The sequence below is a fragment of the Lonchura striata genome, chromosome 2 (assembly GCF_046129695.1).
Source record: "Lonchura striata isolate bLonStr1 chromosome 2, bLonStr1.mat, whole genome shotgun sequence".
NCBI lineage: Eukaryota > Metazoa > Chordata > Aves > Passeriformes > Estrildidae > Lonchura > Lonchura striata.
Genome location: NC_134604.1, coordinates 62540531 through 62556806, shown reverse-complemented (window position 1 = coordinate 62556806; position 16276 = coordinate 62540531). Strand labels below are relative to the sequence as shown.

The 16276-nt window shown below is 35.2% G+C and overlaps 1 protein-coding gene across 1 annotated transcript in view; it reads left to right on the top strand.

Moving 5' to 3' along the window:
• The window catches only part of KPNA3 (karyopherin subunit alpha 3), a 47014-nt gene that overhangs the window by 21827 nt on the left and 8911 nt on the right, over positions 1–16276 (top strand). The window contains exons 3-11 of the mRNA XM_021528402.2: positions 5502–5591; positions 5788–5817; positions 5905–5957; positions 6042–6137; positions 8212–8297; positions 11258–11344; positions 11740–11909; positions 13051–13095; positions 15641–15772. Of these exons, the coding sequence (XP_021384077.1) occupies positions 5502–5591; positions 5788–5817; positions 5905–5957; positions 6042–6137; positions 8212–8297; positions 11258–11344; positions 11740–11909; positions 13051–13095; positions 15641–15772 (789 nt within the window). The remainder of the gene's footprint in view (positions 1–5501; positions 5592–5787; positions 5818–5904; positions 5958–6041; positions 6138–8211; positions 8298–11257; positions 11345–11739; positions 11910–13050; positions 13096–15640; positions 15773–16276) is intronic.

Here is a 16276-nt window from a genome sequence, read left to right as displayed (position 1 = left end):
GCTTAGAAGTGCACACCCCCCAAATTCTGTCTTCTTTTTTTTTTCATTATTTGCAAACTGAGGAGACAAAATCCTTGCTAAAATCAAAGTGAAGGGTTTGTAAATAGGAACTATGTTGCTAGATATTAGCTTGACTTATTTTTGAGAAATTTTGTTTGCATTTATCACCTGATTGTGTAGGAGCAACCAAAAAATCTTGTGCTAGTGTTTTCCTGGGATCCTTCTGTTCCTCTTGGAAAAAGGGACTTTGTTTTTTCAGGTCTTACAAAAAATCTTCTCTATCTCATTACAATATAAACTATAAATATTTCTATGATTCATCCTGAGACTATAATAATTAGTCAAAGAAATCTAATTTGACCGAGATGACTGGAAAATGATCAGCAGTGGAAGTTGATGCTGACGTGTTAGAGGTCCTCTTTGTTCAGAACTGGTGTAAAACTTGCTGTGTAAATAATAATAAATGAATGAATAAATAAACTTGCTGTGTAAATAGTAATAAATTAATGACTCTTCCCAGTCCAGTGGAATCTGTGCTGGGAAGTCATTCATAGCACTCAGGCAGCGTGTGCCTGCAAGCAAAGCAAACCAGTAAAAGATGCCTTAACTAATGGAGCATATCCTTATACATCTCGTTAAATTGAGATGGAATGTGAGCATTCCAGTGTAATCTTTGGAGAGAACTTTGCAGTGCAAAGTGAGAATTTTAATTTTAAATTCTTATAATAGGTTTTTGTAACAGGTCACAATTTCAAGACCAGTTTATTACAGAAGCGTGGTGGGGAGCAAGTCAGGCACTTAAGGCAAGATATTATCCTGTGTGGAAGGAGTCCAGCATGTGCCAGTAATATGTGAGTGAAAATGAGGAAGCCTATGAGCTGCCAGTGACTTCTCACTGAAAGCTGCACAAACAAAGATCAGTTACACATTTAGAGGAGAAGCCTGAGCACTGGATGTAGGTCAGACTGTAAATCAGGAGTGAGCAGCAGCTGCAAAACTCTTAAATGCAGGAATTGGTGTTCTTGAGTGTTGGTTAAACATCTTCACTGCAGAGACCAGAAGAAATCTGCTTTAATAATAAATTCAGCATGTGTCAACTCAGCTGGTGCTGGTGGGCAGCTGGTTTGCAGTGGGAAGTCTGTGGCAGATGAGATTCTGTATCATTGCTTCTGGTACAGAATTGAGACTGAAATGTTAAGGGTTGTGTTTTATCACATTCCAGGAGTGGAACGGATAAGTTGTAATGTTATTGCTTCAGTCTTTACAGTTAACACTGCTGGTCTAGCATGAGTATGCCAAATTCAAGAAATTTTTGACATGACCTTAGTAATCCACTGGTGCCTCTTCAGAGGAAAGGGATGTCTTCTCTTCATCCCAGCTACCCAGATGTTGCATGTACACCTGGCTTTGAAGAAAAGAGACAAATTTAGTGTATTCTTGATCTGTACGGTTGAAGCACTACATAGTTGTGGGTTTGTATTTTGAATCAATGTGGATATAAATATTAAATGAATGGATCTGATGAAATTGCTCACATCTCTGTTTAGTAAGATGGAATAAATAAAAAATCATGGCTTTGAACAGTAGTAAACAATTTCTGCATGCATAAGTGTGAGGTGTTTATTCTCTTGAAATTACAGACATCAAGGTGCCATTTGCAACACATTCTGTATTTCAAGAATATATTATCTCTGTTCACTGTCTTTACACCACAGCTCTTATTCAGGAAGAAACTATTTTTTCCCTGATTTTTATTTCTCAATCACTTATTATTTGTTTAGGAATTTAATTAACAAAGCTATCTGATATGAAAAGGTAACAGTAGTCTGGCAGATTCCAGGTTGAGGCATGGGTTGGCATCACGAGCCAGTCAGATGACACTCCTCATGGTCAGGTTCTCTTTTACTGATTCCACATTGGCTTTGTGTTCTGTGCATTTTGAGAATGGATCACTACATTTCTGGAAAGATATTCTTGGTCTCTGATTATATTACTTGTATAAGAACAGGTCTGAGAGCTTAAACAATAGCCATCTCCCTTTCCTGACAGGTAACAGTGTCAGTTTTGACACTGTCAGTGTCCGGTGATGGAGACTGCATCAAGATTTAGAATATAAAGCTCTTCAGTGCAGTGTCTTGGTGAAGTCTGATTTATAGTGTTTATCACTTGGTTTCAGCATCCCAGAAACATGCTCTGTTAGCAAGTAACAGGGACCCTGGAATTAATTGGCTTAGTCTGTTAGTCTCAATCTAAAGGGGCATGGTGGATGAGCAATGGTTGGGATTCAGTTTAAGGTTCTATATCTAAATGAATCCTGTAACTCCATTGCTCTGAGACATCCTTTGATTCTGGGTGCTTGGCTTTCTCTGAAGATTAAGTTCGATTTGGGCCATTTGTGTACCTAAAGAAAGGTAGTCCTTAGCTAGGTCAATGATATGGTCATTGAGATTAGATGTCACCCTTCAAAGGAAGCATTAGCACTCCTAACTTCAGCAGAAATGCAGGATACTATCCCGCTAACTGGAATCCTAAGAACTTCCATGATCTCTCACAAGGTTTATTTTTGGCTTTCTTGGCAACTCAGCTGCCCCTGAGAGCTCACAGACATAAGCACATGAAAGCTCTAATTGCCAATTAAGTTTGGTGTGAGGCAAAGCAATTATTTGCTAAATAAGTGGTGGATTAAAGAGTCATGGGCATATGTCTTTTTTTCCCTCTCTCCCTGGCATACTGTCCTTTTTCTCTGATCTTTCTTAAATATAATTGCTTATGTCCATTATAGCTCCTAAATAAAGTAGAGTACTCCTTGGAGAAAGGAATCTGTCTTTCATTGTTGCTAAGAGTGCTTTGGTGGAAAAAATATTTTTCTGATTCACAGTGAATCTGAAAATCCAAAAGAAAAAGAAAATTCTTAGTGTCAAGATAGTAAAACTCGTATCAGTTAAGTCTTTTCCAGTTCAGTGTGTATATATAGCTTTTCATTCACTGTAAAGAACATAATTTAATACATAAATCTACCAGTTTGATGAATGACTACAATGACAGGGACACTGAAGCACTATTAGTATGTTCTTCAGGCATAGTTCAGGCAGTGTAGAGGGTCTGCCCTTTAGAAGGAGACCTGCTGAATTTTGTTTGTGACAAGGTTTTACCCTTCATCAGACATTCCACTCTGGTGCTTCTGCCTTTGAAAGGGCTCTCTCGCTAGTCTTTAAAGAGGACAGCTGTATCCAGTATGTTCATTTGTCTTTGTTTTCATTCATCACAGGAACCTGCAGATGAGGCCAGTGCTTTGATTTAGGCAAAACCTTTTTGAGTTTGCTACAATATGTCAAAATACAATAATTATAAAGCCATGGCAGGCTGCAAATTGTCTTTTACCTTCTGTAGGAGGGTGATTGGCCTGTCAAATTACTGGAGAGAGCAGTTTAGCTATCCAGGGATTGGACACTTTTGCAGATGGACAATGATACTTCAAATAGCCTTAGAGACACTGTTTAGGACTGAAAGGTTTCATGAGCACTTTGACTTAATAAGAAGTGCTAATTAGAATAGAAACTTTTAGTACTTTTCAGTAAGTAATATCCTCTCTGCCTCAGGCTGCTGATTTGGTTCTGTCAGTTGTTTTTCTACTCAGCCACCTGCAGTGAGTAGCTACAGGAACGTTGTTGCTCCTTCTTTCTTTCCTTGGCTGAGTTAATTTTTTCTGGAGCCCATCACACGATATCACTGATGACCTGAAGACATTGTGTACACTCACAGAAATTGCAGCACCATTCAGTCATGTCCTGTGAAGTTTCTTTCTCTGTGTTAAGGGGGTGTAATATTTTGGCCTTAGAATATGGACTGTTACTCGTACTTGTTTCAGTTAACAGTAGAAGGCGTTCTTGGAGGATTGGATAGTTGTGTGTGCAGGTATAGAAGGGTTACTGGTACAGGAGAGGCTCTGGTCAGGTCAATGTCTGGTGTGGGAAAATCAAGTAAACACATAACAGGTCTTTATGATGAATCCATCAGTTAATGCATTCCTGCCTGGTGCAGTTTGTCTGCATAACAATACTTTCTTAGTGTTTAACTGCCTGCTCCTTTCTATCTTCCTTCTCTCCAGCTCTGCTTTCCAACAAACTGCCTGTGGTGCTTCTTTGTATTGATGGCTCCATGTATGCAGACATTACTGCATGACTCTGGAGCCAGTCTGTGTGGTCTTGTGCACTATTTGAGGATCTAGTTTCTGTACTTAAAACTTGACTAAAATTAAACTATGCTAAATCTGTGGATTGTTTTCTGCATTAAATGGTTATTCTCATGCTTTTTTGTAGTTATAGCTTTGTTATATCTCAAAAAAAGTTGATTGAGAGGATTTCAAACTTAAGTTATTTCTAAGATGCCTGAAAAGTAAGCAAGTCCCAGAAATTTTGCACCTGGAATTGCTGGTTTTTATAATATAAAATAAAATACTGGGGACCCTTCAACACATCATTTAGGGGCTTTTTTAGATATTACAAACCAGGTGTGGTATAGTAAAATTTCTTTAAGGAGTACTGTGGTTATCAGATAATTGGAGACTGAAGAGCCTGCCTTTCCTTGGTAGTATACTAGATTTCTTATAGATGTTAGAGCAAGCTCTTACTCTTTTCCAACATTTTGCATCATTAAATAATTAAATCTTAATTAACTTATAAAAAAACCAAAACCAAACATAAAAAGGTGTTCAGATATATTTATACTGCATCATCATCTTCCATTGCTCCTTCTGTCTTTGTACCTCCAGACATACCAAACAAAATATAAATTCTAAAATTTAAAAGAGACCATTTCACAGTTTTGGTGTAATACTTTTAATACATTTTAAATTTATAAAAAAATGTAAGCAATTGATTATTTGTTTTCTTTATTTTTGAGTTACTGTTTTATGTCTTCAAATTTATTAAATTAGGACTGTTAAAATGAAATGTTAAATGGGTATTTTACCAGTGAAAATACAATTTTATTCTTTTGTAATTCCTTAAAGGAACTAAGACTAGAGGGTGTCTTGGTTTTTGTCAGAAATTAGGCTAACAGCATGAGTGGGAAATCCTGCAAGTGCCAGTGTGCATGGAGCATGCTGCTTTACACAGAAAATGCAAATAGATGTGACCAGGGAGCTTCAAAACAGGTTTAGCTGAAAAATAATCTTATGCTGAAAAAAAATTTCTGTTACATGTGGCTAAATGTTAATATCATGCAGAGCTATGAGTATTGTGAATGCCTGTTAGAAAATTAATCCCCAGACTGTGAGTTTTAATTAATTCAAATGTCATGGATTGTTGTAGATCTGTCTGATTAACAAGCTGCCAGATTATTACAGCTAAAATACTGCAAATTCTATTTGCAGTTACAAATGCCTTTAAAAAAGGCACCCTCATCTATACTTAAATGTTGAAAGGGTCCATTGTGCATCACCACCCTGTACTAACTAATAAGCATTAAAAGTGGCTTTATTTTTTGTTACTTCTTTACAGAACAAAAGAGATGAACATCTTTTGAAAAAAAGAAATGTTCCTCAAGAGGAAAGCTTAGAAGATTCTGATGTTGATGCTGACTTCAAAGCAGTAAGTTCCTTGATTCTGGAATTATTTTTAAAACTTTGGTGATGACTCTAAACAATGTATTCTGTTATCTTGCAGTTATTTGAAAGTAAATTTATGAACCGATACACTGTTAAAATAAGTTTTCTTGTATTAAATGCTTAAGAAGTTTATAATTTATCAGCAAAATTACTAAAACTTTTTTTTTTCAATTTTCAAGCAAAATGTAACACTAGAAGCTATACTGCAGGTATGTTACATTTAACTTTTTTTTTACTAGAAGTTTGGGTTCTGGGCATTTTTAGTTTTTAACTGTGTTTTTAACTTTCTTTTTCAGAATGCCACAAGTGACAACCCAGTGATCCAATTGAGTGCTGTCCAAGCTGCAAGGTAAAAATAAATAAAGATACAGAAACATAATTTATACACATTTTTTATTATAAAAGTAACTTACTTTTACTTTCAATTTCACAGAAAACTCCTATCCAGTGACCGAAATCCACCTATTGATGACTTAATAAAATCTGGAATTTTACCAATTCTGGTAAAATGCCTAGAAAGGGATGATAAGTAAGTACTCTTTTAAAAATCTTCACTGTTACTGGAAATTTGCATTAGAAAGAGAATAATTATTTGAAACAAAACTGAGGATTCCAGCACCATATAATCTGACACAGTGGATCACATTCCATGATGATAAAACACAAGTTCTCCAGGAATATTTCTTCTGCCACTGAAATATTTTTTTTTTTAGAGCATGTTTGAGCATATCCAGCTAATGGAGAAAACCTTAATACATTTCTCATTGGTTTTGAATATTTCAGCCTTTTACCAGTTTTTTTTAAGAAATCTGCTACAGACTTGTGTGTATTTTTATGAAGGTAGAGAACATTGTCTGGTTGCGAACAGGGTTTTTTTCCAAAATATATTTGTCTCTGCCTTTAAGATTATTAGCTGAAGTTTCTGGTTTCTTCTCACTGCAAGGTGTGTTTCCTTCTGGCTCTCTTATGTGATGGTAGAACATGGTGAGCATGCTCTCTGAGTTTTTATTGGAAAACAAAAAGCTTCAGTAAAGAACATAGAGAAGCGAGCATATAGCTGCAAGCATTTAATGACATGTAAGAAACAGAACACACCATATTCAACAAATATTGAGCCTCTGATTTGGTTAGATATGGATTAACACAATTGAGGTAAATATTTTAGCTTGTCTTTGATCTCAAGCAGACATGCATGTATTTCTAGTATTTCCATTTTCAGTGTTATTATTGCAGCTATGAGAGCTAGGAACTTCAAAAATATGTAGTGGTATTTTTGGTATATTGTGATGACTGCAAAACTATGAACTGCAAGTAGGGTTTTTTCCTAGCTTGTTTAACAAAATATTTGCTTAGAAGGCAGGTGACAATAACATTCAAATCAGGAAGGAATTTTAAAATGAGTCATGAACACTTGTCTGCTCTAGAAGTAGATGGTTCCGTGCTTTGAAAATTCTTTTTAATTTGAATCTTCTGCTAGTTTTTGTGTGATTTACCCTTGTAAATGTTTACTAAGTTTTTCAAAATTGAACTCAACATTTTTTTAAGCAGTCCTTTTAATCATGATTGCTATATAATATTTAGCAGAGTTCAAGTCTGAAAAGACTTTGCCTAACAAATCATGAAAGCTGTTGTTCATGTTGTACTTTAAAGCTTAACTTGAGAGAAAGAAAAAAGGGACTAACCTAAAACTAGAGTTATAATACACTTGATCCTAAAATTTAAGGGTTTATAGGTAGCTGCTGACAGGTGTGATTTCTTTTTACCTCCTGTTTAATTATTTTGCAATCCCATCCCAAATAAAACATCAAATTGCTTTAGAAATGAATACGCAAAAAAGTTTAAAAGAAGCAGGTGTTTACAACTATATATAAAACATGACTGGTAAAGACACAAAACCCATGGAAATGAAACAGTCACCTTACAGTAAATATTCTCTGTTTTTTCTAAATTCAGACATTTACAGTTGTGCTAATGACCATGGGCTGTAAACTCTTTTGTAGCATGTAGAACTCTTTACTTTTAGTATTTGCCTGAACAGCAGCTTTCATGCAAACTGTTTTACTAAACTGCTGTTGGCATAGACAACAGTTGGCAGACATCTTGGAAGAGATAGTCTCCCAGTTTTCATGACCTTTGTAACTAATTTTATCTGTATTTAAATAACTAATTTTATCTGTATCACAGGTGTGATGCTGTCTTTCTATACTGATTCTAGATCTTTCACCTGTCAGTGATGGTACAGAAAAATGTCTGTATCCAAGTATACCAGCTTGCACTTGATCTAGAATGTTATGTAGGAAGAATCAAGTTTAATTGGTTGTTTGATTGGGTTTTTTTGTTACTAATATTAATTCAGAGTGATGGATGGTCACACAAGGTGACTGTCATTTATAGAAGGTCACAGAATGCAAGATCTCTTTTTTCTTACAGCTTTTCCCCTGAAAAGTCCAAACTTTGATGTTGGAGTTTTTTACATTTTAGCCCAGTGGTACTGCCTAAATGTAGAGTATTTCTTATGGATACGGCTAGCAGTATTGAAATGAACCATAAAATAGTTTTCAGATCATGTTTCAACTTACTAGTATGTAATTCTTTCATTACAGTCCTTCATTACAATTTGAAGCTGCATGGGCATTGACTAACATAGCATCAGGCACTTCTGCACAGACTCAAGCTGTTGTACAGTCAAGTAAGTATTACAACTTTGTTTTATTGGGGGAGGTGGCAGTGGGGGTGGATATTGTGGGAAAAAGAAAGTATTTGATATAACAACTGCCATTTCTTATCAGTACCATTAAAGTAATAAATAGATGTTTTTCTTAAAGATTTAGCAAAGATTTCTGAAAGATTTCTACATTTGTTCTTGAATGTAAATCTGCTTGTCACTTACAATTGATGTTAAGGATCCTAGACAGGATTTCCCATAAAGAAGATACAGAATGACAGATGATACAATAACTATCACAAAAATCTATGTCCTTTCTCATTCTTGGTTTGATTTCTGAAATCATGTACCATTAACTGCTCTGTGGCTAACACGTAAGTCAGGAATTAATTCTTTCTGCCTCAAAGTGTGTTTATAAATCTTATTAAAGTTGTTAAATACATACAGTTATATAAAGTTGCACATTTAAATACATTTAAGAAAATTACCATCTTTTCCTTGTCTGTATGATTTGTATCTCCTGTACACACAAGCTTGTTGAGCTGCTTTCATTTCTTGTTTAACCAGACAGTGAGAAAGGAAAGAAATTCTAAAATCAAATTAAGATGAATTAATTTAATCAAAGCATTTTTTCGTTATTATATCTATAGCTTTTATGGACCATCATGCTTATCTTAAAACTATCACCTTTATGCTAAATACAATATGTTGTCATTAAACACTAGATTATAGATAAGCAAATATATGATAAGCTGTCTTGACTTACTCATATTCTCATTTTTATATTGGAAAATGATGACTTAGTTATTTGAATTTTTTTTGTGTATCAACCTGCACTTCAAATTAAAATGCTGATTTGTATGTTTTCATGGCTAATAAAATAATAGAATAATTATTAGAGTTTTGTATATTTAAGATATTGGAGTAATGTTATTATTCCTATTATTATTGTTATTTATTATCCAAAATAATATTTGGATAAAGTAATCTTACCAAAATGAGCTTTGGATAAAAATCCAAAGTCTTTAAAACAAACAAAAAAAATCAATATCCTGAATTTGTTTTAAAAATTTCTGATGTGATTTGGGCACCTCTGTTTTTAGATTGCTTTTCTGGTGTCTAAGTACCTTTGAAAATCTACTTCCAAGTTTTTTCTTCCTTCTCAACTTGTTCATTGGTTAGTCATTGTTTTCTTTCTTTTTTATGTCACACAATGTTGTCCTGTTTGAATGAAGCTAACAGAAAGTATGTTTATAGTATTAGCTTTGCAAGAAAAAAATCTGGAAAAATCTCAAAGTAAAAATTAAAAGTGGAATAAAAGTATGTACAGCACAACTAAAAGCATTATTGTTACCTGAAGAATTACTAGAAGTTCAAGTTGAGACATGTTTCTCCCAAAATGTGTTTAGTTAATGCTTGAAAAGAAAAAAATTTGCTAAATGACTTCACAGAATCCAAAAGCATTTTACTCATGAAGAGAATACGGATTAAGTTTAGTCTAAAAGTCATGCTGCTTTGACTGGGAGATGACCAAGGGAAAACAGTCTCCCAGTTCTTCTCCCTTTAGGTAAGGAAGGGTTTGAGGAAACAAAGCAATAGACCCTTGCAGCTACAGAAGAGGCTAATGCAGCCTTAATACAAAAGAAGGCAGCCTCCTGCAATCAGAAGGGACAGATGGTACTTGGAAGGCCCAGCAAAAGAGAAGTACTAAGTGCGCAGAACAGCTCTTGGCAGGAGCTAGTTTGAAGCAGGAATAATTAAATTTTTGAGAGCGGTAGGTCAGATAACCTCAACTCATGCTCTCTCAGGTTGTCCTCCTGCCTGAGTGCTATTATGAAATAACTTCATTCCTGGTTTTGAAAGCATACCAGGATTGGAGTGCAATATAGACTACATAGTTGACCCTCTTCTCCAAAAAATGTTGAATGCATGTATGGCTGAATTGTAATCTCAGTAATTGCTGAGAAGGAAGCTAAAATATTCCACTTGAGCTAATGGAAGTGGGATGATTTTATTACAAGAGTGTTCTTAAGCAATAGTGTGTTGCTTGTCAGTTATAGGCAATGGCTGAATCACTCCTGTGGAGTGGGGAAGGAATTTTAGGTTGTCTTTGTTTTTCATGGCTCTGTATTTTCCAGGAAAATACAGAGTTTTTGGCTGATTATCACTTTTCATTATCAACACAATATTGATTCACAGTTGCTCACAAACTGTGTTGCACTTTTTAAAAAAATTGTGAAGCTATTTCTGCAAGAAAAATACTCTTTTACAGTATATAAATTGATCTAGTTTATTCAGACTATAGGATGACTATGGTCATATATAGATTTTAAAAATGGCTGCAAGAGTTACTGTCTTTCAAACAGTATGGGTTGTCTGAAGGAAAACAAAAGCATGGGGATAGTAGTGGGATGGTTACTTAGCTCTATCAAACATATTTAATTCCACAGAGAATGATATCTAAAATAAGTACCACTTCCTTTAATTTGGTATGTTGCTGGCATTATATAAGAGCAAATTAAAACGTGTCTTGGGACTGGCAGATGGATGTAAATCTTCACTGCATATGGAAACTAACTATAGCCATCTCTTGGGAGGAAGCTATTTTCTTAAAGCCAGGATATGAAGCACGTTTGCACAAGTAGGCATGTCATTCTGCTTGGTATGTGTTGTGATCTGGGATAACTGGAAAATCTGAATTACTGAAACATGAAATCTCATGCCTGCATACTTGAGGGTCTAACTATCACTCTGAATATGGGGAACGTTTAAATGTGGAGCACTGTTGATTAATAAGTCTGTTCCCAAGTCTATTTTTCCCTTCTCTAGATATATATAGAAATGTTCAATTCAGGTTTTGTGCACCCTTCATAATTGAAACATTTTTAAGGCATGGTGGAGAATGTGTTCTGTGTAAATCAGTGAACATGTTGCTCATATACCAAGATTCAGCATTAAACAAATCTAATCTTTGCATTCTGCAGATGCAGTACCCCTCTTCTTGAGACTACTTCATTCACCACACCAGAATGTTTGTGAGCAAGCTGTCTGGGCTCTTGGAAATATTATAGGTAACTTGTTGTTTTAATGATTTGAATTCAGGGAATGTTTCATTTTAGAACTTGACTTTTTGAACACTGGCATTATCATAAAGAGACTATGTTTCCTCTGAGTTCTGTGTCTTTTTTAAAGTTTATAATATGGCCAGAATTATTTAAGTACCTCCTGGGTTTTTTTCTAAATAATAATATCACTTGCTATGCAAAATATTAACAGGATAAATTTTGTGTTTCCTAAAATATACATACATAACTTTACGTATGTATATTTAATCAAATATGACCTTTTAGTAGTAGACTATTGGTGAGGAAACATAGAATTTCAGTATCCCAACATGTCATTGCATACATTTCAAGATTTTCCATTTTTAATGTAATTTCTTTTGCAACAATTTTCATTTCTGTAGGTGATGGTCCTCAGTGTAGAGATTATGTCATATCACTGGGAGTTGTCAAACCTCTTCTGTCCTTCATCAATCCCTCCATTCCCATCACCTTCCTTCGGAACGTCACATGGGTCATTGTAAATCTCTGCAGGAATAAGGACCCCCCACCGCCTATGGAGACAGTTCAGGAGGTAAATAAAGAATTATGAGACAGATAATGTTTTATACTCTGGGCTGGAGGCCAAATGTTTTACATTGTCATACTGTGAATTTTTGCATGTTTTTTTGTCAGTGCACATGTATTGTGCCACTCTATCATGTGTTAGATGAAATAATTTGACCAATTTGATGGTCTTGCTACAGATGTAATAAAGGTAACATCTGAAATTTGTAACATCTGAAACTGAGTAAGACTAAAGTGATGAGCTATACAGCAAAAAAACTAACACAATAGAAAGCATTAAAATACTCAGCATTACATGTTTTCACTAAAAAAAATAAAAGCTACCATGTGATTTTGTACGTAGAAGAATTCAGATGTGATTATTTTCAGCAAGAGGAAGTGTAAGTAAACTGTGGCATGTAGTGTGATTTGTGTTTCAACTCTCGTGTGCACATGCAGTCAGTGCCAAGTCCCAGCCTGAGCAGAAATCCAGAAAATCCTTTTAAACTGATGAACAGAGCAAATGCTCCATTCACAGCATCAGCACAGTTAGCAAAATGGAACTATTTGACTAGAACTGTAATTGTAAGTAAAGTTCTTGATTTTAAGATTAATTTAAAAGTGTAGGTACAGTTTTTGAAGCCATGTGAAGTATGTTACTGTTAACAGCTAAACCTTAATGAAATTTTAAAAATGAAGCAGAGAAACAAGGAAACTTTTGCAAGTAATGCTTTACTAAATAAAACACTCTGTTCAAAACAGTTTTATCACAGCCCACTTTTATATTTTCTCCATTTGTGATTATAAAAAATTAAACTTAATCCAAGAGGTTTATATATTGATATTAGGCTAATAATTTTTATTGTCTGATAATAAAGCTTTTACAATAGCAGCAGGGTATCTTATCTCTGTTATTTGCTTGTTTTCCCTCAAAATACAATCTACATTGTGTGTCTGGAATCTAGCACTGTCTCATATTTTCACAAATTAGAAATACAGACAATACAGGTATTTTTATACATACTTTGAGGGAATGACCAGCTGCTGGAAAGTGTGTGATTACAATATCCTAAAGCAGACTCAAGCTAAGGTTTGTGATTGCAATACTTGGATTCATAATTTTACCACCAATTTTGTTCTACTGTAATGACTGATGAACTTCTTTTCAGATTTTGCCAGCATTGTGTGTTCTCATTTACCATACAGATATAAACGTAAGTAATTTCCATAATTTTAGATATTTAGATTCTTTGTTTTCTCTAGAAATATAATGCTACAGGATTTTGTTAGAGTAGTAAACCTGGGTTTGTGTATTAATTTATGTATAATTAAGTCATAAATACATAATTAAATATGAAGACGAATGTGATTGTAGCCATTCAGAGCATGAAAAAGAAAGTACAAATACCATTTCTGAAATAACCTTTTGTAGAAGATGGCATTTTTTATCCTGTGCATTTGACATACCTTTAAAAAATCCTGTCTTGAATTGAGCACTAGAAAATTAAAGTGTCAGCTTTACCATCAGCTACACTTTAATTCTGCCCCAGTTTATCATTTTGCATAGATGATATATAATATGTGCAAAAAAATTACATGTAATTCTATATATCAGTCCAGTCAAATATTCTGATCATAAGGGTAAACCTGACTTCTGTAACCTGTTGGGTGCCTGACTTTGCAACATTTAATTAAAGAAATCACATATGAAAATATATTTAAACAAACAGCAATAAACTATTGTTTTGTGGCACCTTTGACGACCTTCAAGTTTTTAATACTAAACCTTCAATAATTCCCACATACCTGAATCATGAGTTTACCTGTGTTTTTCCAAGTAATGTCCTAGGGAGTGGATTTACCTCATGAAGCCTTATATATTGGGACTTCAGAACAAAGATCTGTGTAACTGAGGGATATTGAGCTGTTATTCTCCTCCATCTATCAGTACTTTATAATCCCTGTAGTGATCCTTTAATTTAGGGAAGAAGGAATTGAACCCTTGTGTTGGTTTGGGGATAAAATTAAGCATGAGATCAGTGAGACTGTCATTCGTTAGTTCAATGCTGTAGTAGCAGTGTTTTGGCTGCCTTTTTAATGGTGAAGTGGGCTTGTCTCCACAAAATATTTGTACAGTTTAAGCTGGGATTTTGCCAGGGTTTTCCCAGTGTAATGTGAGTGGGAGACAGCACATGGTGACTTTTCAACGAGTAATTTGGACAAAGCTGAACAGAATTTGTTACAAAACCAAATATACTTCTAACCTGTAGGCTCTTTTTCTGTGCCAAATTTTAAAGCTTTTTGCAAGCAATGATTGTATGAGAGCTTATTGATGTAGGTATGAGACTGTGATGCCAGGTTTTGACTGATCTCAATTAGGGTGTCCGTCATTTTGATCCTGAGAGTCAGGTACTAGTTTGGAGGTACCAGTCTGGTCTCAGCCTCTCCGTACTGGAGCAGCAAACCTATCTTTGGAGATGAGTCAGTGATGCAGGTAGGTCAGCCCACAGTCCTGTGAGCGCTTCTGGCGGCTGCTGCTCTTGTCACCAGCAGGGCTGTGGGGCAGCAAACTGGTGAGGCACCATCTCTCACTGCTTCTGCTGCCATAGTGGCTCCACTGCAGCACGTTCTGCTGTCCCTGCAGCACAGGAGGTGAGGGCAGCAGCAGGCTGTGGCAGGAGAGCCTTTGGGCTGTGCTGGCTGGCATCTGGAGCTGGGTGGCTGCAGCCTGTGGGTCAGGACTGTAGAGTCCTTCCTGTGTTCTAGTACTGCAGTATTCAGCTGTTCTCATAACTGGAAATTTTAAACGGCCATCTGTTTTAAAAGTAGGCTAGATATAGGTACCTCAACAGATTATGTCCTTAGTGGGGTCCAGACTTCTTTTCCTGCAGTTCCTAACATCATCTCTATGTGATGTGATATCCCTCTCTGCTGGCTTTGTTTCTGCTTCAGGTACTACCTTTCAATGACTAACTTTTGTACCTGTCTATTTTTGAGGGCTTTCTAATTATCCTTATCAAGTCATCAGTGACTTTTTTTCTTTTAAGATTCTCAGATGGCCCTGCATGATAGGCATTTGTCTGTGAGTTTTGCTTTGTTTGAACACTTCAACAGTTGCCACATTACAATAGTTGCCAGTACTTAAGTTAGTATAAGAACTCCTTTCCTTTGCTGTGTTTTTTATTCTTAATATGAAGGCAGGAAATGGCATACATCCAGACTTGTTTGCAGTTTCACTTCAGAACTGCAGTATGGATCAGAAATTCTAAGGTGTCAGATGGATTGGAGACTTAAGGGAATTAATGTATTCCATAATCATAAGACAGCACATCTAACAAATTATAGCTATGCTAAGGAAGCTGTATTGGTATTTTCTGCAGACAGTTACTAGCACATCTACTTACCTGAGCTGGTTGTCTATCTTGGAAATGTAGATCAAGCCCAACAGTTTACATTTGTGAGATGATGTATGCTGTCACTTTATGCACCAAAATGTGGTATTAATTGAAAAGGAATTTGATAGAACATACAGAAATTACTATGATGGAACAAATGGTTCTGGTTTTCATAGTTGTACATAATAATCTAGCATATTACTGATAAGGTCTCATCACAATCATGTTTAAGTTTTTCCTATAACTAAATTGCATGTTTTCCCCTCTCCACCCCCAGATAAGTAGAATGTTGTTCACTAAATTAAGCCTTCATTATAGGGATTTTTCTGTTCAACATGTAAACCATGTTCTCTCCAATTTGTAGATTCTTGTGGACACTGTTTGGGCTTTGTCCTACTTAACAGATGGTGGAAATGAACAGATACAAATGGTGATTGATTCTGGAGTTGTACCTTTTCTAGTTCCCCTTCTGAGTCATCAGGAGGTTAAAGTTCAAGTAAGTCTGATTTGGTTGTGTTTGAATAATCCTTTGTATGCTGTTCGCTAAAAAAAAATGTGCCTTTCAGTATTTATTAGTGGAGTTAATGAGATGAATATTTATAGCTACATTTTGTGCAGATAAAACTGAAGAAAAAATATTACCTACACTGGGGGAAAACATATTAAAAAGAAAGAAAACTCAAGCAAAACAATACTAACAAAGTTTTAAGTAATGACAGGTTAAACATTAACTTCCATTACGCGATTATCGGGGGTGCCTTCCTTTTGTAGTCCTAAAATATTTAATGACAACAGATTTTATGTTTTCTGGAATTCAAGTAATATTTACTCTTTCTGGTGATGCATATATGGTTGTGCGTGTTCTATCTAGTTCATGGAATTCAGTATTTTGGAACCTTTAGGGTATGGAAATATTTGCAAATGCTGGGTCCTTTTAGTAAAGTAAGTTTATAATTAGCTGTTAACTGGGCTTTATTAATTTTAAAGACAGTTTGAAACT